Source organism: Perognathus longimembris, chromosome 12 (genome assembly GCF_023159225.1).
Source record: "Perognathus longimembris pacificus isolate PPM17 chromosome 12, ASM2315922v1, whole genome shotgun sequence".
Classification (NCBI taxonomy): Eukaryota; Metazoa; Chordata; class Mammalia; order Rodentia; family Heteromyidae; genus Perognathus; species Perognathus longimembris.
Genome location: NC_063172.1, coordinates 65865071 through 65885548, shown reverse-complemented (window position 1 = coordinate 65885548; position 20478 = coordinate 65865071). Strand labels below are relative to the sequence as shown.

Below are 20478 nucleotides of genomic sequence, written 5' to 3'. Positions count from 1 at the left end.
TCTTCCTAAGGTTCAATGTCAGTTCCTTATTCCCTGAATCATAAGGCAGAGCAGCAGATGCCAGCTTTTCGCCTTTCCCCTGTCCTCCTCCCACAGCAGGGCCAAACCTTCTGTCCTGGTCAAACACCCTGGCTCATTTGTCAAATCAGTGGGTCTCTCAGGAGTCCGCAATGGTTCTATGGCCCTTTCCTCTTCCCGGCTCCGATCCCAAGGCCGCTCCGTACCAGAGGCGCCGTGAGGCCAAGGGTAGAGGAGGCACTGTGTCCCCATATGTACAAGAAAAAATCGCATCTGGAGTCCCGAAACAGTACAGCACAGTAATTCTCTACACATGCTTACATTATGTTAGGAATTGCAGTGGGAAGATGCATGTAGGTTATAGGCACGTGCACTCTGGTTTCTAAGACAGGCACTGTGGGTTTTCCTGTCTGAGGGATCTTGAATCAGTGCTCACGAATACCAGAAGGGGAATTTATATTTTTGTCTCTTCAGGAAACTATTGTTATTTGTCCTCTCAAAGGCATGGCTATACACGTGTGTATGGATCTAGATGACTAAATTTTTATTGTAATCTATTTTTTGTGTATCAATCCTGGGGCTTGAACTTAGGACCTAGGCGCTGTCCCCAAGCTTTTGTGCTCAAGGCTAGTGTCCTACCACTTGAGCCTCAGCTCTACTTCTGGCTTTCTGGTGTCTGGTTTCACAGCCTTTCTTGCCCGGGCTGGCTTCTAATAGTGACCGGCAGATCTGACAGCTTCGTGAGTAGCTAGACTCACAGGTGTGAACCACCAGAGACCAGCAATGAGTGATTGCTTTAAAAGCCAGGGCCTAAATATGTTGCCCAGGCTGGCATCAAATTTCTGGATTCCTTCCATCTTCCTGCCTCAGTTTCCACAATAGCTGAGGCTACAGGTGTGCACCGCCATACTTGGTTAGATCCTTCAAAGCCTTGTAGGAATTATTTGTATATTTCCTGCGTTTTACGTCTCCGGGGTCAGAAGGCTCTATACATTGACTTTTGGAGTTTACTGAAGGGCTGGCTTCTCTGTACCTTCGGGGGGGGGCCTGAAGGGCCGTAACTGTCCCGAGTGCTCTCATTTCTGCCCCGGGGGCCAAATCTCTGAGGGCATCTCCCCTCTAGCCTAGCTTTGCCTTTGAGACTCTCGTGAAGAAAGCTGCTTTGGCTCTATCTGTATCCTGCATCCATGAGGGGCTTCCACTGTCTCCTGAAAGTGGCCGCCTGCGGCCTCGGGTCCCGTTTTCACTACCATCTTTCGGGGGGCCCTCCTCACGTGGTGGGTGGCGGCTGCTTCTGCACTTCCATGGGCTGACCTCGTCCGCAGGCCCACACCCGGCATCTCAGCAGCAGCGAACACGTCGTGTTTCATGTGTGGGCAGACGCGGCTTTCCTGTCCTGTCTCCGTCCCTTAGGGGTGACATACCTCTTCAGATACTTGGCCACGATCCGCAGTGCGTGCACTGCCCAAATGTCGCTGATTGGGTTGCTGCCCTGGTACGCCGGCCGCGCGATGGGATTGGCAGGGCAGGGGCTCCTCATGTGGTAGGGAAGGGCAGTGTAGGACTCCAGCGCATGGCTACAGAGCAAGGGGTAAAACACAGCGTGAACACGTGGTGTTCCTCCTTCCGCCCACCCAACCACCAACCACACTCACTGCACTGCCCATAGATGTGCTAATCCACTCCCTTCCCCACCCGCCTCTCGTCTCCCACAGTCATTGCTGAGCACAGAATTCAAGTCAAGTGTGTATTTGCAGCACTGCAGGGTTTTTAACGAGTATGTGTATGATCCATCGATGGTTACACATTTGCAGTTGGGAGCAAGAAGTTTCTAGTGTCATCCTCTAAAGCAGGGTGACCATAGATACTGGTGCTTGCTGAATATCTCAAAAGAAGCTAAAAGAGGGCTGGGGATATGGCCTAGTGGCAAGAGTGCCTGCCTCGTATACATGAAGCCCTGGGTTCGATTCCTCAGCACCACATATATAGAAAATGGCCAGAAGGGGCGCTGTGGCTCAAGCGGCAGAGTGCTAGCCTTGAGCGGGAAGAAGCCAGGGACAGTGCTCAGGCCCTGAGTCCAAGGCCCAGGACTGGCCAAAAAAAAAAAAGAAGAAGCTAAAAGAATGCATTTTGAATGTTTTTCCCAATAAAGAAGTGATCAATGAGAAGACAGGTGTGTTTAACCTGATCACATAATGTACACATGTAACAAAACACCATATGGCACACCATTCATTCCTATTTTTTTATGATTTTATGTATCAATGAAATGTATTTAATTAAAAGGATGACTCTTGGCCCTTTTCTAATTTAAATACATCTTCAGGAGGCTGGATTAGTGAAGATTTGAGCTATAAAACAAAGCACTGAATCTAAAAAGTGACTTCGTTGTAGAAGACATTTATGTCGCATTAGTCAAATACCATACAAGAAAAAGAGAATCCTAGCTCTGCAGACCCTTACTGAAAGCATTACACTCCTCTGCGGAATATGGCATTAAATAAGCCCAGTGCCAGTGGCTCACACCTGTCATCGTGGCTGTTCAGGAGGCTGAGATCTGAGGGTCAGGGTTCAGAGTCAGCCCCGGCAGGAAAATCCATGAGACTCTTTATCTCCAATAAACTAGCAACAAAATCGGAATTGGAGTGTGGCTCAAGTGGCAGAGCACTAGTCTTGGTTTATAAGAAGCTTAACAACAGTTAAACTCCCCAATAACAACTCCTCAGAGAAACGACCACCCCATTAATAAATGGGCTAAAGAATTAAAAAGAGACTTCTCTGGAGAAGAAATAAGAAGAGCCAAGGGGTACATGAAGAAATGTTCAACATCTCTGGCCATAAAAGAAATGCAAATAAAAACTACATTGAGATTCCACCTTACCCCAGTTAGAATGGCCACTATCAAGAAAATAAATAACAGGTGTTGGCAGGGATGTGATCAAAAGGGAATGCAACTTCACTGTTGGTAGCAACGTAGACTGGTTCAACCACCCCAGAAAGAAGTATGGAGGTTCCTCAAGAGGCTAAACATAGAGCTCCGCTATGACCCAGCAATTCCACTCCTGGGCATTTACCCAAACGATCACAAACAAGGACACACTAAAGCTGCCAGCACAATTATGTTCACTGCAGCATTATTTACCATAGCTAAGATATGGAACCAACCCAGATGCCCCTCAGTAGATGAATGGACCTAGAAAATGTGGTACATATACATAATGTAAATCTATGCTTCCATCAGAAAGAATGACATCACCCCATTTGTAAAGAAATGGAAAGACTTGGAGAAAACTATATTAAGTGAAGTAAGCCAGATCCAAAGGAACATAGGCTCCATGGTTTCCCTCATTTGTAGTAATTAATATATGTCTAGGCTAGACCTAGCAGAGGATCACAATAGCTCAACCGCTATGTACATATGACCATATAAAATTGAAATTAACTCCAAGATATGGAAATAAGAGTTTTTTTTATGTACTGTGTCAAGTTATTTCTTTTTTCTTTCTTTTCCCTGTGGTTTATTCCCTGTTGTCACTGTGTTTGATTTTGGTACCCCATGTCTTGTATATATGTTTATCTGACTTGGGGAAGGGAAGGGGAATCACAAAATGGTGCGACAAAGGGTGAATCAGTGCAACAGTGATAGTCACAGGACACTATTAGAAATGAACTTTACAACTTGGGGGAAGAGGGAAGAAAACGAGGGAGGAGATAGCACTGTTAGACAAGCAATGTACTCATTACCTTACTTACGTAACTGTGGCCCTTCTGTACATCACCTGTACAAAATAAAATAAAAAAAAGACCCGTGCTCCAAGCACATGTGTTCCGAAGGCGTGAGCTCCCTTCCCTGCCTTCCTCCCTGCTCGGGGTGGCCCCGGGAGGCTGCACGTCACCTGGCACCGCTCCTTTATTTGTGAGCCCCGGGCTGTGGCAGAGGCAGCCGCCCGCTTCCCGGCTTCAACGTGCCCTTCCAAGAAGGGAGGCCAACGTGTCAGCCAACGTGGGGGGTGCTGCTGATCCCTAATCAGGGACGGATCACCAGCGCCTACGACAGGGACTCGCTCAGCGTAAGTCTGTGGTAGACGTGGGCCTGAGAACGTCCCCCCGGGAGGCGCGGGAACCTACCACAGCACGTCGAAGCCACTGTTGGCCACCACCTGGCCAGGCAGGTGGAGGGTATGCAGAGGGTCCACTAGCCCCAGGGTGGGTTTGATGGCTCGTGAAGCAATGCCTACAATAGAAAGGCTTTTAAGAGAGGTGAAAGGCACGGGCAGTGTTTTTAAAAGATGAAATAACTTCAGGGCAATAAATTACCCTAACAAAGGAAAAGCATGAGACGGTGTGCATTTGTATGTAGCCGGGTGGCAAGCAGCACCCGAGAGAGCTTTGGAGTAGAAAACTGAGTTTTCCAGTGTGTGTTGGAATCTGGCTCCCACTGGATCTCAAGAGAGAAGGGTAGATATCTCTTCCTACCTTCTAGGAGAGTGACACCATTGTCCAAGCAGAGAGAATCAGGGCTTATTTATTTATTAAGTTCCAAAGAGCAGGTTTACTAATATAGTGCTGAACCCATTGTACACTCTATTTTATATCATTGGACAAGTCACATAGCCTTCCTGATCTCCTTGATATTTGAATTAACTCCTCGCCCACATTTCACTGCTTGGGATTGAACCCAGGCCCTTGCTCATGCTAAGCAAGGGCTCTACCACTGTGCTACACCTTCAAGCCAGCTTAAACTATAATAACACAGACCTCATCTCTTACAGAGATGTCATAGAGATTGAGTGATGTGAAAAAATAAGAATCTTTTTAAGAGCAGTAAGGCACAATTCAAATGTTGGCGACTGTCAATTATTACTGTCAATATTAACACTATCCAGGGATTATGTAGTTTAATTTAAATAAATTACTGTATGTGTGTAGTTAAATGTCTACAAGAAGGCCTGAAGACAGGCTGTTGAGTCAGACTTAAGGAGAGGGACATTTCCATAAAGTCACCCAAGATCCAATGAGAGATTGAGAAGAAAGGCAGAAAGGAGAAGAGAGATGGGGTCAGAGACTAGCTAAGATGGATCATGATATGACTTTCTAGAATGATGAGAATGTTCAATATCTTTCTTGTGGTATTGGTTATGTAGGTATGTATGTACACTTGCCAAGACTTATTAAACTAGGGCTTAGTGATAGAATGCTTGCCTAGCATGTCTGAAGCTCTGGGTTCAATTCCTCAGTACCACATAAAGAAAAAAAGCCAGAAGTGCTGTGGCCCAAGTGGTAGAGTGCTAGCCTTGAGCAAAAGAGTCTCAGGGACAGTGCTCAGGCCCTGAGCTCAGTCCCCAGGAGTGGTAACAAAGGCAAACTTGTTAAAGCAGACTCTTCAAACAGCTGTGTTTTTTTATTATATTTTTAAAAATCACATTTTCATGCAAGGTGTAATGAATGTAGGCATGTTGGTCCACATCTGTAATCCTAATACTCAGACAGGAGCTGCCTGGGCTACATAGTAAGACAATGTCTCAAAACATCAGGAACAGAAAGAGAAAATAACAACCCCCAAACGCTGATGGAGGGAAGGAATATTTATCCCCTATACTGTCACTAATGTGAGCAGAAGGGCCACTCAAGAGTCATGGTATTTCAGGATGGTTTTGTAGGTAATTTTCAAAACAAGTTCACTAAGCTACTTCATATATGTATTTGGAAAAGAGAAAAGGTTTGTATACACATACTTCTTTCCTTAACCTCACAGCTCCTTGATGTCTAAGAGAAAGCATTAGAGAAACGGGAGGAGGGGCGGCGTGGGGCGGTAGCGCATCTGCCGTCGGGTCCCAGCCATTGTAGAGACGCAGATTGAAGGATCGCGCTTGGAGATGGGCCTCGGGCAAACACTTGTAGTTCCATCTACAACATCCTGAAGTGGGGCGTGGGTCAAGAGGCAGGGTGGCTGCCTAGCAAGTGGAGGGACCTCAGTTCAACCCTGATAAAAAGTTACCCTCCACCCCACACGTGCACAGAGAAAAGAGAGTTAGGCTGAAAGGAAAGCGGGCTAGAAATAAATCACAAGCAACGTTCTTACCAGTTTTTACTTTCAAGGATTCATAGTCAAAAATGGCAACTCCAGTCGTCTCGCTACCAGTTCCTGAGGTCGTTGGGACTTGGAAAAAATAATACTAATTTTAGGAGAGCAGGTGAACAAACGTGGTGGAGGTACTGACTTCAGCCTTAGACGTGAGGAACAAAGTCAGGGCAGGAAGCTTTGCTAAGCTTTCTGCTTGCCAGATCCTCTGTATAACATGCATGAAAGGTCTACCGTATGCGTCCGTGTTCATGTGCATTTGCACGAGACCCGTGTCTGCACGGGCATTTATGATGTCTGTGTTTGTATTAACATACACGAGGTCGAGGGCTATCTTAATAAGCATGTAGAAAGCGTGTGTGCATTATCCTGCACATATTTAACACGCATGCTGATGTTCGCGTCAACGCACACGCATGTTTAACACGTGTCACGTCAGTGTGTGTGTGTGGTGTCCACGTCTGTGTTAACATGCGTGCACAGTGTGCATGCCGGTGTCAGCACGCGTGGGTGGTTACCGTGTGTGTGTGCTCACTAGGCATGCTAGCTGTTCCACGCAGGTCTGTGTGCCCCATGCGTGTGACGTGTGTCTGTGTGTTGAGTGTGTGTCCTCTGCGTCGGTGCTCACCCGCACCCACGCACCGTGGGGACCCCCTGCGCTCTGTGCCCCACGTCTGTGTTAGCGGCCCGGGGTGCCGGCCGCGCTGCCCCAGGGCTGGGAAGGCTGCCCCGCTGTCCTCAAAGACATCTTTATTCCCCCCCCCCCCCCCCCCCCGGCGGCCGCCCCGCTGCCCGCGGGCCTGCGGTTTAGCAGTCCTGTCGAGTTCCTAACGTTTACAAGCCACCCCTCTGTGTGAGCCACAGCTGCCCTAGAAGCTTCCATGCGCCAGCCCCGCGGTTATGCCAAAGCAGCTCGTCCCCACCAGCTCCTGGGGACTGCTCACCAAGGGGAGGGAGGACCGAGCTGCACAGAGGGGAGGACCGAGCTGCACAGAGGGGAGGACCGAGCTGCACAGAGGGGAGGACCGAGCTGCACAGAGGGGAGGGAGGGACCGAGCTGCACAGAGGGGAGGGAGGACCGAGCTGCACAGAGGGGAGGGACTGAGCTGCACAGAGGGGAGGGACAGAGCTTCACAGAAGGGAGGGAGGACCGAGCTTCACTGAGGGGAGGGAGGACTGAGCTCCACTGAGGGGAGGGACCGAGCTGCACAGAGGGGAGGCACTGAGCTGCACAGAGGGGAGGGACAGAGCTGCACCGAGGGGAGGGACAGAGCTGCACAGAGGGGAGGGACCGAGCTGCACAGAGGGGAGGGAGGGACCGAGCTTCCCTGGAGCGATTCTCCTCCACCACAAGATTTGGAGGAGCAATATGGCAGCAGTCATTCAAGTGATCCCAGAAGAAGGACTGTGGGACGCCCCCCCATTGTGATAGGGATGTGTGTGTAGGCCTTGGACAGCCCAGGGACACCCCCCATTGTGATAGGGATGTGTGTGTAGGCCTTGGACAGCCCAGGGACACCCCCCCCATTGTGATAGGGATGTGTGTGTAGGCCTTGGACAGCCCAGGGACACCCCCCCATTGTGATAGGGATGTGTGTAGGCCTTGGACAGCCCAGGAGCAGATGTCGCCCACTGCTGTGACAAAGCCCGAGTCAGCCGCAGAGCCACGGCGGGGGAGAAAGGGGGAGTCACTGAAAAGTAACCAGGGGCGGCGGGCAACCCGGGACAACGCAGATGGGCTCGGAGGACAGGCCTGCCACAGGGGATGGGCGAACGCCACAGCGGTGTCCCCTCCGCCCCACTGGGGACAAGGGAGCCTCTGCCCCGCTGCCTCCCACGGCCCAAACCGCCTCCCTCTGGGCAAGAATGAGATGAGGCTGTTAAAATCAAGCTGCCGTCGGTCTCCCAGCGAAGGCACCAAGTCAAAGCGCGCACGTCAGACGTGAAAATGGAGGGCCGGCACCTTTCCCACTGTCTGCATGAAAGCCGAGCGGAGGTCACCTGCTACGAGAGGCCTCAGGGGCACCGTCACCGGCCGGCCCTTCCCGATCGGGGCGTTCACGTAGTCCAGGAGCTCGGCGCGGGGGCTGCACGCGTACAGGTTCGCGGCTTTGCAGGTGTCCATGGCGGAGCCGCCGCCCACGGCCACGTACGCATCGAAAGCTCCCTTTCTGGCAAACTCAATGGCATCCATGAAGCTTGGAGAATGGAAAACAAAGAGCCATTATGCAATATATATATACACACACATCTATATTAATGAGTATTATATTGCATTACATGCACGGTTTGTCTGTCCGTCTGTCGATGCCCACCACTCGAGCCATGCCTCCGCCCCTGCCTTTTCGCTGGTTCCTTGGAGGTGCGTGTCTCACAGCCTTCCCTGCCCGAGCTGGCCTCCACCTGCGATCCTCAGATCCCACTGCCTCCCGAGTAGCTAGGGTGACCGGCGTGAGCCGCCCCCTCCCCGGCCTCACGTCGGGGTGCCGCGTGTCACGGGGTACTAGCTGGGCCAGGCACTCAATGAAGACGCGCTGCGCCGGCCGACACTGCCAAGTCACCTGGCGTCTGTGGGTTCCACCCGCACGGCGTCGTAAACCCGAAAGGTGATTCCATGCTTCACCAGGGAATCCACGACCGCTCGGACCGGAGGGAGCTGCGAGAGGTTCTTGTCTGTCATCAGGCACACATTTTTGGCCCCCATGTTCTGTAGATCCTGCAGTAACAAATAATATAGGTAACTTGGATTTAACTTCAATAAAACTGTGATAGACCCTTCAGATCGTCTTACCAGGGCAGATACTGAAATAGAAAAGGCTCGTGAGTCTGCGGCCAGTGGCCCACACCCGTAATCCTGAGGAAATTCGAGGATCGCGGCTGCAAGCTGGCCCAGGCAGGAAAGTTAGGAGCCTCTTACCTCCAGTTAACCGTGAGAGCACAGGAAGTACAGCTGTGGCTCAAGTGGTGGATCAACAGCCTTGAACAAAACAGTTAAAGGGCAGCACCCAGGCCCTAAAGTTCAAGCCCCAGTACAGCACTCAATAAATTAATAAGTGCATGCATTTCTAGCTACTCACGAGGCTGAAATTGGGAAGATCTTGGTTTCAGGCCAGCTTGAGGGGGAGAGGGAGTTCATGAAATTCCCCCCAGCTCAACAGAAAAATCTGGGCATGGTTGTAAGAGCCTGCCATCCTACCATGGTGGGAAGCATAAATAGGAGGATTGTAGTTCTGGCCTGCCTGAGAAAATGTTGAGATCTTATCTCAGCAATAACTAGAACAGAAAAGGCCAGAGGCATGGGCTAAGTAATACAGAGTTCCTGCCTAGCAAGCAGGAAGCTCTGAGTTTAAACACCAACTCTACAAAAGAAAGAAGAAAGAAAGGAAGGAAGGAAGGAAGGAAGGAAGGAAGGATTTTGTCTATTAATAATTTTGGGGGGGCCAAATTATTTATTGTTATTATAAAGGTAATATACAGAGGGGTTACAGTTACATAAGTCAGGTAAAGAGCACATTTCTTTTTCGACAATGTCACCCGTTCCCTCGCTCTTTCCCAGTTTTTCCCTCCTATCCCCACCCACAAGTTGTAGAGCTCATTTTCAACAGTGTCCAGTGAGGACCATTGTTGCACTCATTAGTCACTGTTTTATAAGACATGCGATATTTACAGTAGAAGATTGCAGACATTTCAAATACTTGCCATGCCCACTTCCTTGGTAACTCCAGCTCCATATCTGATATTTGAAACAGCCATCTAAAAAAGAAAAAACAAAAACAAAAACAAGAACATCTAGGGTATAAGAAGAGTTGCTACTTCATTTCTAAAAGCCCGAGACGGTTCCTCCTCATCTAGATTAAACATGGTATACTCCTCGGTCCGCTGACCCTCTGGCCTCCTGCGCAGGAACGGCTGGAACGGTGGCTGCGGTCACACTGGAAATTTCCATTTGTCTTTCCTCAAATAGAGTATAAACTCTTCCCTGGTCCTCCCACTTCAAAAGCTTGCTTTACCCTACCTCCACATCTAAATTTACTCTTACATTTTTGCCCCATCCCCCACCACGCGTGTGAGATCTGTACAAGAGATGAAGAGAAACCTGGCACGGACAGGCAAGAGAAGATGGGTCATTTTCGGATGGGAGATATGTCTTGTTCAATCTACGTTAAGTTCAATTGTTTTCAAATATGCCAATAACTCTTAAAAATATATACTAGGGGGCTGGGGATATGGCCTAGTGGCAAGAGTGCTTGCCTCGTATACATGAGGCCCTGGGTTCGATTCCCCAGCACCACATATACAGAAAACGGCCAGAAGTGGCGCTGTGGCTCAAGAGGCAGAGTGCTAGCCTTGAGCAAGAAGAAGCCAGGGACAGTGCTCAGGCCCTGAGTCCCAGGCCCAGGACTGGCCCAAAACAAAAATATACACTAGGACTGCTGAATTTTAATCTCTCCGGAGCAATCTAGCAGCACTGGGGCTACATTCCTCCGGGGCTGCATGGAGCCGTAACCTTCAGAGGCCCCAAGGACATTTCAATTTATGGCTCCTGACTTAGGAGGGGGCAGGATTTAAGCAAATAATTATAACTAATTATGTAACTACAATGTGATAAAAATATACCCGAATTAACTGTTCCTTTACTCTTTTTTTGATAAAGAAGGTTATTTTATTTCTATGCAAGTACCTACAAAATGTTGTCAAAAGGAAGCTGAGCTCATAATCAGGATGTTATATTTTCTCAGATCTATCAATTATGTGCACAGGCATCAATATTTTATTTATTTATTTTTGTCTAACATTTTTTCTTATTTATTGTCAAAGTGATGTACAGAGAGGTTACAGTTTCATACATTAGACATTGCATACATTTCTTGTACTGTTTGTTACCTTCTCCCTCATTCCCCTCTCTCTCTCCCCCTTTTCCTCTCCCCCCATGAGTTGTTCAGTTGCTTTACACCAAATGGTTTTGCATGTTGTTCCTTTACTCTTGTTTCAACAGATAAATTTGACCCCTTTTGGGATTTCTTATAACAGAAGATTCAGCGTATATCATATATAATTTGCAGAGTGTATAGAACTGGAAATTTACCCCTATATTAATGATAATATAGAAGATAGTATGTTAGATACTACTCATATAATTTATATGACATGTATATTTATATGATATATTTATATTAAATTTATATTCCAATCAAATAGAAATTATGGAACATCAGTTAATAGCAGATTTCAAGTGAAATACAAACGAATTAGCATTATATTTGTGCTTTTTTAGGCCGCTCATAAAAGAAAGAATGGATTGGTAAAATCTACCTCAAAGGCATAGTCTGTTGTTTTCCCAGAAGGTGAAAGTCCAGGAGCTAGAAATACAGAAATGAGCATTAGCGTAGGCCTTAAAGTAAACATAAATATTGTTTGTGAATAGTAAGAACCAGCAATAAGTATAAGCATACTTCCTTTTCTTTTTCTTTTTCCTCTCCCTTTCCCCCTGCCCTGCCCTTCTCTGCCTGTCTCTTCCTTCCTGTTTGCCATCACTACGGCTTGAGGTCCAGGGCCTGCGTTCGCTGGGCAAGGGCCTACCCTTGAGTGACTCCTCAGCTCTTTTGGCTTTATTTTTCAGATGGGGTCTTATTTTTTCTTTTTCCTGGTTGGCCTCAGACTCCAATCCTCCTACCTCTGCCTTCCAAGTATCTGGAATTCCAAGTGTTAACTACATCACCCTTTGTCTTATAAACCCCTTGAAGCCTTGCCCCAAAAATATTCTTCAGGCTTCATGATCACATAAAAGTGGTTTGATGCTGACTTTGTGAAAATAGGTGACTGAAAGTATTTCCTCCATTGAAGTGAAGAAATACTTTTGAGAACGTAGTGTAAAAGTCCTGTAGAGTCAAATTATTGTTTGAGAATAACTATTAGTGAGTTAACTAAAGTCCTGCTTCGGTCGTTTAAATGAAGAACTTTTCAACATAAATGACTTAGCACAATGAGATAGTTGTATTTTATGCTGGGGGCTGGTGGCCATGGCTGGGACCCTGGACCCTCAGGAAGCCGAGGGTCATGATTCAAAGCCGGCCTAGGAAGAGACGTCTGGGTGAGACGCTTTTTAACAATGAACTGCCAAAAGCCAGAGGTGAAGATTTGGCTCAAGAGGTAGAGCACCGACCTCGGAGAGGAAAAAGCCAAGCAAGACTACAGGGCCCTGAGTTCAAGTCTCAGTACCCTGCCTTCTGCACCCCCTTACCACCCCCAAGCATAAAAGATAGTTACATTTCACAAGTTTATAACCCAAATCTAGTTTTCTTGGTGAAATCTGAAGCTTTTTTTTTTTTTTTGTGATGCTAGGATTTGAATCTGGGCTTCATGTTTGCCAGGCAAGAGCTCTAATACTAAGCCATGCGTCCAACCCTTTTCTTGGTGAAACATAATAAAAATACTGTGAAATAAACTCTCTCTCTGCCAAGTATCAGGTTTTAGTAACAGCAAAAACAATTTTTCTGCCTAATTGGAACAAGGAAGTCCTATCAATGAATTTTATCTTTGTTTTTCACCTAGGTATTTATAATAAGTCAAGATAAATAAAAGCCTATGGAATAAGCTTCACGATCAAATTTTTCTTATTAATGTTAAAAAAAAATAGACCAGTCCTACACAATAATCTAACACTGGCCTCCTAAGGACAAAGGTAGTTTTATTAAAACTGAGATTTCTGATTGCTCTGGGCTTTAAAAAAATTACGATGACTACTACTACAATGAGACCAAACCATAACAGAACTATGTGAGATTTTTCACTGAGTTATTAATTGTATTCTCTCCAAATATGAAACGACTGCTTCTTTTGTCTCAGGCCTAGTGGTTAGTGACCGTGAGGCCCCGCAGCGGGAAGAGCCTCACTTGTTTGCACCCTGTCTCCCTAGCTTTCCCTGTGCTCCTCTCAGGATCCTTTGTAGTCACAGCCCCTCCTTCCTGTCCTTCTCCTCCATTTGGATCTAGCCTTTTCTTCCAAGAAGGAAAATTATGTCCTTGTTTGTTTGTTTTTCTTCCAAGACTGGCCCGCATGTATTATACACGCTGATTGCAGAAACAAAACTTGTGGTGGTGTAAAATCACGCATGAATTACCTTGGGAGTAAGTATGAGAATGTGTTGGACACTGACATCTAGGGAAAAGAAAACAGGAAATTATAACATGAAACTGGAAAACAGAAAATGAGAAGTCTTACAATACTGTGAAACAAATTCATGTCAATAAGATAGGGGGTGGTGCTGTTTTATTATCATAGCCTTGATAAACTAAAAATAATAAATTCATGTGGAACACACACACACACACACACACACACACACACACACACACACACACGGAGCCATAGAGTAACTTTTTTTTTCTTCTACCAGTCCTGGGCTTGGACTCAGGGCCTGAGCACTGTCCCTGGCTTCTTTTTGCTCAAGGCTAGCACTCTGCCACTTGAGCCACAGCCCCACTTCTGGCCATTTTCTATATATGTGGTGCTGGGGAATCGAACCCAGGGCTTCGTGTATATGAGGCAAGCACTCTACCGCTAGGCCATATTCCCAACCCCTAGAGTAACTCTTACATAGCACTCTAACCTTAAAAGACTAGGAACTTGCAGCTATGAATATGAGGAACCCAGAAATCACAGTGGATAAAAAGTGGACTGGGACACCTAGGGCCCATGGCTCATGTCTATGATCCTGGCTTCGTAGGAGGCTGAGATCTAAGGGTCACAATCCAAAGCCAGGAAAGTCCATGAGACTGTCATCTTCAATTAACCAGCAAAATGCTGGAAGTGGAGGTATAGCTCAAGTGGCAGAGCACCAGGCGTGAGTGAGAAAGTTAAGGGACACTGGCATCCAGACATCCCCGCCCCCCCCATGTGTATTTGAGTGGTACCAGGCAGATGTCTGCAGGGGAGGGGCAGCTGAGAGAAGCCCTCTGGGGAGGCATTAAAGGCTGAGGACAGGACCCCGGTGCTGATCAAATGGACCTTGGATGGACTGTCCCCTTCCCCCACGCTGGGAACTTTCCATGGCCTCTCCCTGCGTCTTGACCGGGTTTAGTTTTTCTTCACCCAGGCCTCCCTGGACGCAGTCCCAGGCTGACAGGTCTCCAGATCACAGCCCCAGGCCCATTCTGCTTCTTGAGGACTGCCACCTCCTCTCCTTCTCAGCCCTCCTTTCGGGGAAGCTCCCTTCCCTCCCGCCCGGGCTGGCTCTTTATGGAACAGTCCCTTCCCTCCTGGCTGTTTTTTCGCCGCTCCAAGTTTCTTTTGGGGACACAGAGGAACCTTGTCCATGGTGAGGTCTCAGCAGCTACTCCAGTGAGCGCAGAGCTTCCTCTTCCTCTGCCCCGCCAAAATTCAAATTTGTAATTAAATCATCCAAGGGGTATGGTGGAGGAGGAAAAAGCGGATTTCAGTAGTCCTGGACATCTTCAGACTTCCCCAGACACGCCAAGTAGAGCCACCGTGAGCCGGGGCTGCCACCTACTGGCCGGTCCCAGGGCGGCCAGGGCGGGCTCCCTCCTCCCAGGTGAGCAGGCTGTACTTTCCAGAAGGGTAGCCCAGGGAAATCAAATAGCCCAAACTCAAGGCTCCCTAGCAGGAGCCTCGGGGTAGCCGGCGTCTTCCTCCACCCTTTCCCTGGTAGCTTTCCCCTCGCGCTCTGGGGTCCTGGAGGGTCCTGTCTCCCCCCGCCTTGCCTCCAGAGGACCCTCACTGGTATTGTATGTCCTAGTTGTGCTCCCTCCTCACGCCATCCTTCTCCATGAAACTTGGGGTGTCTTGTTTGAAATTCTCAGGCTTGTTCACCCTGATTCCTCTCCCCTCCTGCCCTGCATTTTCTGGCTCTACCTCCCTATGCCAATACACTCCTGGGCCCGTGAATCCCATGACTGTGCCTCCAGTCCCCGCTGTCGGCTTGGATTCGCACTTCTTAGGTACCCCGACTCTCACCGTGGGGCCATGAACCCCGGCTCTAACCATGCGGCCATGAACCCTGAGACACCCTCTCTTTGGATTTTAACCACCTTTTTCTTGGATGGGTAAAACTCATTGGTTTCCAAGACTCTCTGCTTATCGGAGTAGCCTCTCATTCGTTATTCATTGTTCTGGTCGCTTCTCTCTCTTCCCTTCCTTCCTTTCGTCCTCCCTTCCTCTTTTCTTCCTTCCCCCCTCCCTCCTTCCCTCCCTCACCTTTTTTACTTTTTCTTTCCTTTCCTTCTTTCTCCCCCCCCTCCCACCCCGCCCCGCTTTCTGCTAGTATAGGAGGCTTGAACTCAGGATCTTGGTAAATGCAGAATCTTGGAGCTCTCCTTTAGTTCTTTTTGCTCAAGGTTAGCGCTCCACCACTTGAGCTGCATTTCCACTTCTGGCTTTTTAGTGGTTAACTGCAGATAGGAATCTCATGGATTTTTCTGCCCCAGCCTGCTCTTTGAACTTTGATCCTCAGATCTCAGCTTTCTGAGTTGCTAGGGTTACAGGCGTGAGCCTCAGGGGCCTGGCCTGCTTGTTCTGACTCCTTCTCCACTTGGCCGTTCCCTGACTACTGGACTCTGTCCTCAGCTGCCTTCAGCCACGCAGACCCTTCCTTACTCTGTATACTCTACCAGGCACCAAGGCCGCAGACGTTTCTCTGGGTCCTTGCCCCTCATCTAGATTTCTACTCACGTCCGAAGTGGTTTCTCTGTCACCTTCATTCTGGTGTAACTAGGACCTATTTCCAATGGTGTCACTTCTTTGCCTCTATTTGCTTCCATGGCAAATGAAGTCGAGACTGAGCCCACTGACTGGCACTGTTCTTTCTAGGTTGACCCTTCAGCTCGCTCCATCTCTGGGTTTTAACGTTGGGAAGACAAATTTCTTTTCCTTCAGTAATCCACATCTTTCCTTTCTTTTTCCTTCCCTCCTGGTTGCAGAGATTCCCTTGTTTGGAAGTCACTTCCCTACCCTACCCTAGCAACTCTTCTTTCCTTTCTGTGACCTACAGTATCTCACCATCTTCTCCCCCACACCCACCCCACTGCTGTCAAGTCTCTCCTATCCACTGTTCAACTCCGGCTACACTCCCTTCTTGTACAATTCGAAACACGTTTGTCCTAACTTCTTGTGGCTTCTTCCCTTCTGGTCTATCTGTGGTGATCTGCAGGGCTCTGCAGCAGCCTGATTGTCTATCTCTTCCCTCATCTGATCCGCTAGGCTGGCTCATGGCTGTATACTGAGAACCAAAACCAGGTTCCGGAATGAATATCTACCCAATAAATGTGTCAACTGGATGCATTTTCCTGGGCCCTTGTGGCCGGTTCTGTGCCGTTACCCTATGCACCAGGCCTTGTCTTCTCCAATGGTGAGTTTCCTCCATGGGAGGTTGAGCAGAGTAAAATCTGTCACATGACCAGGCACATTTAGATATAGCAATGTCCCTAATGCATACCAGCCCAGCAGCCCAGGTGGGGTGCACGCTGGGCAGCCACGTCGGGGGTCCCACACTTGCCCAGTGCCCACACTCACGCTGCGCTCTGCAGAAGCCTCAGCAAGTGTGTCACCCGAGCCCGGGCGGCGGCCATGGCTGCACTGTCAGGGAACTCCAGGCCTTCAGCAGGCCCCACCCCCGCGGCTGCCCAATCCTGGCCGCTGGCCTCCTCCCACCCCTCGAGGAGGCCGGCCTGCCCACCCACACGGCAAGGTCACCCGGCCCAACCTGGACGGCAGACCCGGGCCACAAGACCAACAGCTGGTCTCCCACCCATTTGATACTGAAGGAAACTGCTCTAGAGAGAGGCTCAAGTGCCACCTTCATTCTTACCACGTTTCTGTTCTTTCAAAGTGGGGGCTAGAGGGAAAGGCAGAAGGTCCGGGAATTCTTTTTCTGCTCAAATTGCTTTCCCTTGTGAAAGTATTCTAAGACTGGAACGTTATTGCATTAAGATGAACACACTTTCTAGAAAGACAAACAAGAACCCTGAGAAAAGTCTGAATTTTTTTTTAATGGAAAAGTGTTAAGCCACTAAAAGAGAGAACAAAAGTAAAACATTAGAAGCTAAAAGTTAAGACCTCTGTGAACAGCTGTTTTTGACAGTCGTTCAAGATGACCTTACAGTTTCACAGTAGTCAGAACTGGCAAAGTGGGGCTGGGAATGTGGCCTAGTGGTAAAGTGCTGGCCTCATATACATGAAGCCCTGGGTTCAATTCCCCAGCAACATATATATAAAGCTGTGGCGCTGTGGCTCAAGTGGCAGAGTGCTAGCCTTGAGCAAAAAGAAGCCAGGGACAGTGCTCAGGCCAAGCCTCAGGACTGGCAAAAACCAAAACAAAACAACTGGCAAAGTTCCTGCACTCTGAAAAAAGCAATGAGAGTTGTGCCTTAACTTTCAGGCCCCAGTAGGAAAGTCTTAGAAAGAGTCTTAGTAACCTATCATTATGAAATATGAATTCTCCCATCGCAATTTCTAAAAGCAATCTTATACCAAGAGACCTTGAGAAAATGGATGACAAAATGGACTCCCAATTTCCTAACACTAATCACACTGCAAGGAGCAGGTGGCTATGGCAGGGAAAAAGCACCTTCTCAGGGGTTATCTGTTTGTAGGGAGATAACTTCAAGATCAAAACAGGAGACTGACTGATGGAGGGGAAAACGCATTTCACCTCCTAACCAAAACAGTACAAGCCAACTTGACACTGAGAGGTGATGACATCCCAGCTGACAGACTTTGAGGGTCTCTATCCCCAAAGCAGGCTCTACTTGAAAACCTTGAGGTTATAAACACAGCCAGTTACTATTATTGTTAGCATAGCCCCAAGTTATTATTTAGCAGAACGGATTCAACGGTGGAAAGTAAGTTTTTCCTTACGCCAGTTGCACTACATTTTTAGTATATATAAATACATAGATATTTAAACGAACGGTTGAGTTTTCTTAGCAAAAGTGACCTTGTCGAAACCATTCTAAGTTAACTGCTTTGGCTTCAGGAAACCTACAAAAATAACCTCCACTGGGAATCTGGATCGCAGATGTCATGGGCAGTTCTTACCAACGGTCGAAAGTTATAAGCAACACTAGTACAGGCATTAAGCTTTCATGAAAAGTTTACTGTTAAAAATAAGGACCCGCTCTCACCCCGTACCCCAAAAAGGTAAAGATGGCTGTAGAATTCCCGGTCCCCACCAAGGTTTCCCCCATCCACAGGTTCTGATACGCCCGACCAAAGTCAACCCAAGTCTCGTCTCGGTGGTGGGGTGCACGTTGGGGGCCCCGGCCTCCGACTCCCCGCTACAGGGCGTGCGAATGGGGTCGTCACTTGCGCCTCTTCCCTCCGGGGCGCTGCCCGCCGCCTTTCCTCTTGCCACCCGCGCCGGGCGGCCGGGCATGCGTCTTGCCCCCGGGTCCCCCTTTCTTCTTGCCTCCCGGGCCGGGGGGGCCGCCCTGGCCCTGGCCCTTGCCCCCGGGCCGCGGCCGGCCCCCTCTCCTCTGGCCCTGGCGGCGGCCGCTGCTCCTCCTCTTGGCGGCCTCCTCCTGGTCCTCCTCCCGCATCTGCTTGTGGACGGCCCGGGTCACGTCCAGCGCGGGCTTCTTGCTGCCCAGGACGCGCAGCAGCTCCAGCTGGCCCCGCTTCTCGGCGGCGAAGTCCCCGAGCACGGGCCGGAAGCGGCGCTTGCGCCCGGGGCCGGGGCCGGGCGGGGCGGGCGGCTCGCGGGGCAGGCGCGGCTGGAAGCGGCCGGCCGAGGCGGTGGAGGCCCGGGCCACGCGCAGGGCGCGGCCCAGCTCGGCGCGGCTCTGGTGGCCGGCGGGGCGCAGGCCCGCGGCGCCGGGGGGCGGCGGCCGCCCGTGCGCGCGCGCCAGGTTGCGCAGGCGGTTCAGCTCGTTGCGGGCCACGCGCTCCCGCTTGGCGGCGCGGCGCCGGGCGAACTGGTCCTCGAGCGGGTCGGCGCCGGCGGGCACCTCGAGCAGCCACTCGCGGGAGTCGTCGCGCGCGCGCCGGTAGCCCCAGCGCCGCCGCCACTCGCCGCTCGCCTCGTCCCACGCCAGGCTGCCCCGCTTGCGCGGGCGGATGCCCTTGAGGCGCGCGAACTGCTGCCAGCGCGTGAGCGGGCGCGGGCGCGGCGCGGGCTTCGCGCGGGGCAGGCGCGTGGCGGGCTCCGGCAGCCGGGCCAGCGCCGCCTCGCCCGCGCCCGCGCCCGCCGCCGGCAGCGCCCACAGCCGGTTCACCAGCAGCTGCGCGTTGTCCCGCGCCAGCGCCCGCAGCGCCGCCTCGCCCGCCGGCCCGGGCCCGGCCGCGCGCAGCGCCGTCGGGGGGTTGCGGTCCACCGCCAGCAGGTTCCCCAGGTCGAACTCCAGCTCCAGCTCCTTGTGCACCTCCAGGCGCCGCCGCGTCTCCTCCTCGTCCCGCGCCGCCCGCGCCAGCAGCGCCTCCACGCCGGGCTCCTCCATGGCGGCGCCGGGGGCGGGGAGAGGGGCGCTGCCCTCACTCCGCGCTCGGCTCGGCGGCTCCGCGTGCGGACGCTCGGCCCGGAAGCGGAGGCCCGGGGTCGCTTCCGGGGCCACCGGAAGGGGCGGGCCGCAGGGGCCGGCCGGGGGCGGGGCTCCGGGGGGAGGGGCGGGGCCGCCGCCTCGCGCCCGCCCCGCCTCCGCCCCGCGTGTGCGCCGGCGCGGACGCCGGGGCCCCGCGGCGAGGCCGTGTGGAGCCGGCCCGGCCCGGATGGGCGCCCGCCGCGCTCGGACCCGTCCCCGCCGCCGCCGCCGCCGCCGCCGCGCGCGTCCCGTAGGCCTCCCTCCACCAGATCCTCGCCGCCCGGGGCTCCGGGGAGGGTGGCGCGCCCCGACGGCGCAGCGGGCCGCGGGACGCCAGACGCCGGCCAGACGGGGTCGGAGGCTTCGGATCGCAGACCCACGAGGAGAGGACGCGAGACCTAACCTAAGACGACCGAGGCCCGGGGGGGAGGGGGCGGGCGAGGGCCCCCCGAGCCAGGGTGAGGCCTGGACTCCAACCCGGCTACCGAAAAACAACGGTGCGGAACAACCCCGCCCCCCAAAACAGTCCGGCCCCCCCCAAACAACCCTGCCCCCCAAAACAGTCCTGCCTTCCCAAACAACCCTGCCCCCCCAAACAACCCTGACCCCCCCAAACAACCCTGACCCCAAACAACCCTGCCCCCCCAAACAACCCTGACCCCCCCAAACAACCCTGACCCCAAACAACCCTGACCCCAAACAACCCTGACCCCCAAAACAACCCTGCCCCCCCAAACAACCCTGACCCCAAACAACCCTGCCCCCCAAAACAACCCTGTCTCACAAACAGTGCTGACACCCAAACAACCATGCCCCCCCAAACAACCCTGACCCCCCAAACAACCCTGT

General features: G+C 51.2%; 2 protein-coding genes and 1 long non-coding RNA gene across 4 annotated transcripts in view; all 3 read right to left on the bottom strand.

The window, feature by feature from the left end:
* The window catches only part of Adhfe1 (alcohol dehydrogenase iron containing 1), a 30537-nt gene extending 13782 nt beyond the window's left edge, over positions 1-16755 (bottom strand). Inside the window, exons 1-9 of one of the 2 annotated variants that reach the window (XM_048358879.1) lie at positions 16628-16755; positions 13221-13258; positions 11414-11460; positions 9800-9853; positions 8662-8816; positions 8102-8298; positions 6101-6178; positions 4147-4252; positions 1443-1595 (exon numbers count right to left, since the gene is read on the bottom strand). In XM_048358879.1, coding sequence (XP_048214836.1) covers positions 1443-1595; positions 4147-4252; positions 6101-6178; positions 8102-8298; positions 8662-8816; positions 9800-9853; positions 11414-11460; positions 13221-13258; positions 16628-16683 — 884 coding nt within the window. In that variant the 5' untranslated portion in view covers positions 16684-16755. Of the gene's footprint in view, positions 1-1442; positions 1596-4146; positions 4253-6100; positions 6179-8101; positions 8305-8661; positions 8817-9799; positions 9854-11413; positions 11461-13220; positions 13259-16627 lie in introns of both variants that reach the window. The other variant, XM_048358880.1, reaches the window with a different exon arrangement.
* LOC125360778 lies at positions 10028-10720 on the bottom strand. Its single transcript, XR_007212806.1, has 3 exons — positions 10524-10720; positions 10204-10310; positions 10028-10173 (listed from the first exon to the last, which is right to left on the bottom strand). It is a non-coding gene; the product is annotated as an uncharacterized LOC125360778 (long non-coding RNA).
* Positions 16756-18188: 1433 nt separating the features above from the next.
* Rrs1 (ribosome biogenesis regulator 1 homolog) lies at positions 18189-19632 on the bottom strand. Its single transcript, XM_048358717.1, has one exon. The coding sequence runs from the start codon at positions 19546-19548 to the stop codon at positions 18415-18417; it is 1134 nt and encodes a 377-aa protein (XP_048214674.1). The 5' UTR covers positions 19549-19632; the 3' UTR covers positions 18189-18414.
* Positions 19633-20478: the final 846 nt, after the last annotated feature.

Excerpts from the sequence above, each read along its gene's own strand:
- Rrs1 (XM_048358717.1), bottom strand. The coding sequence starts at position 19,548 with ATGGAGGAGCCCGGCGTGGAGGCGCTGCTGGCGCGGGCGGCGCGGGAC.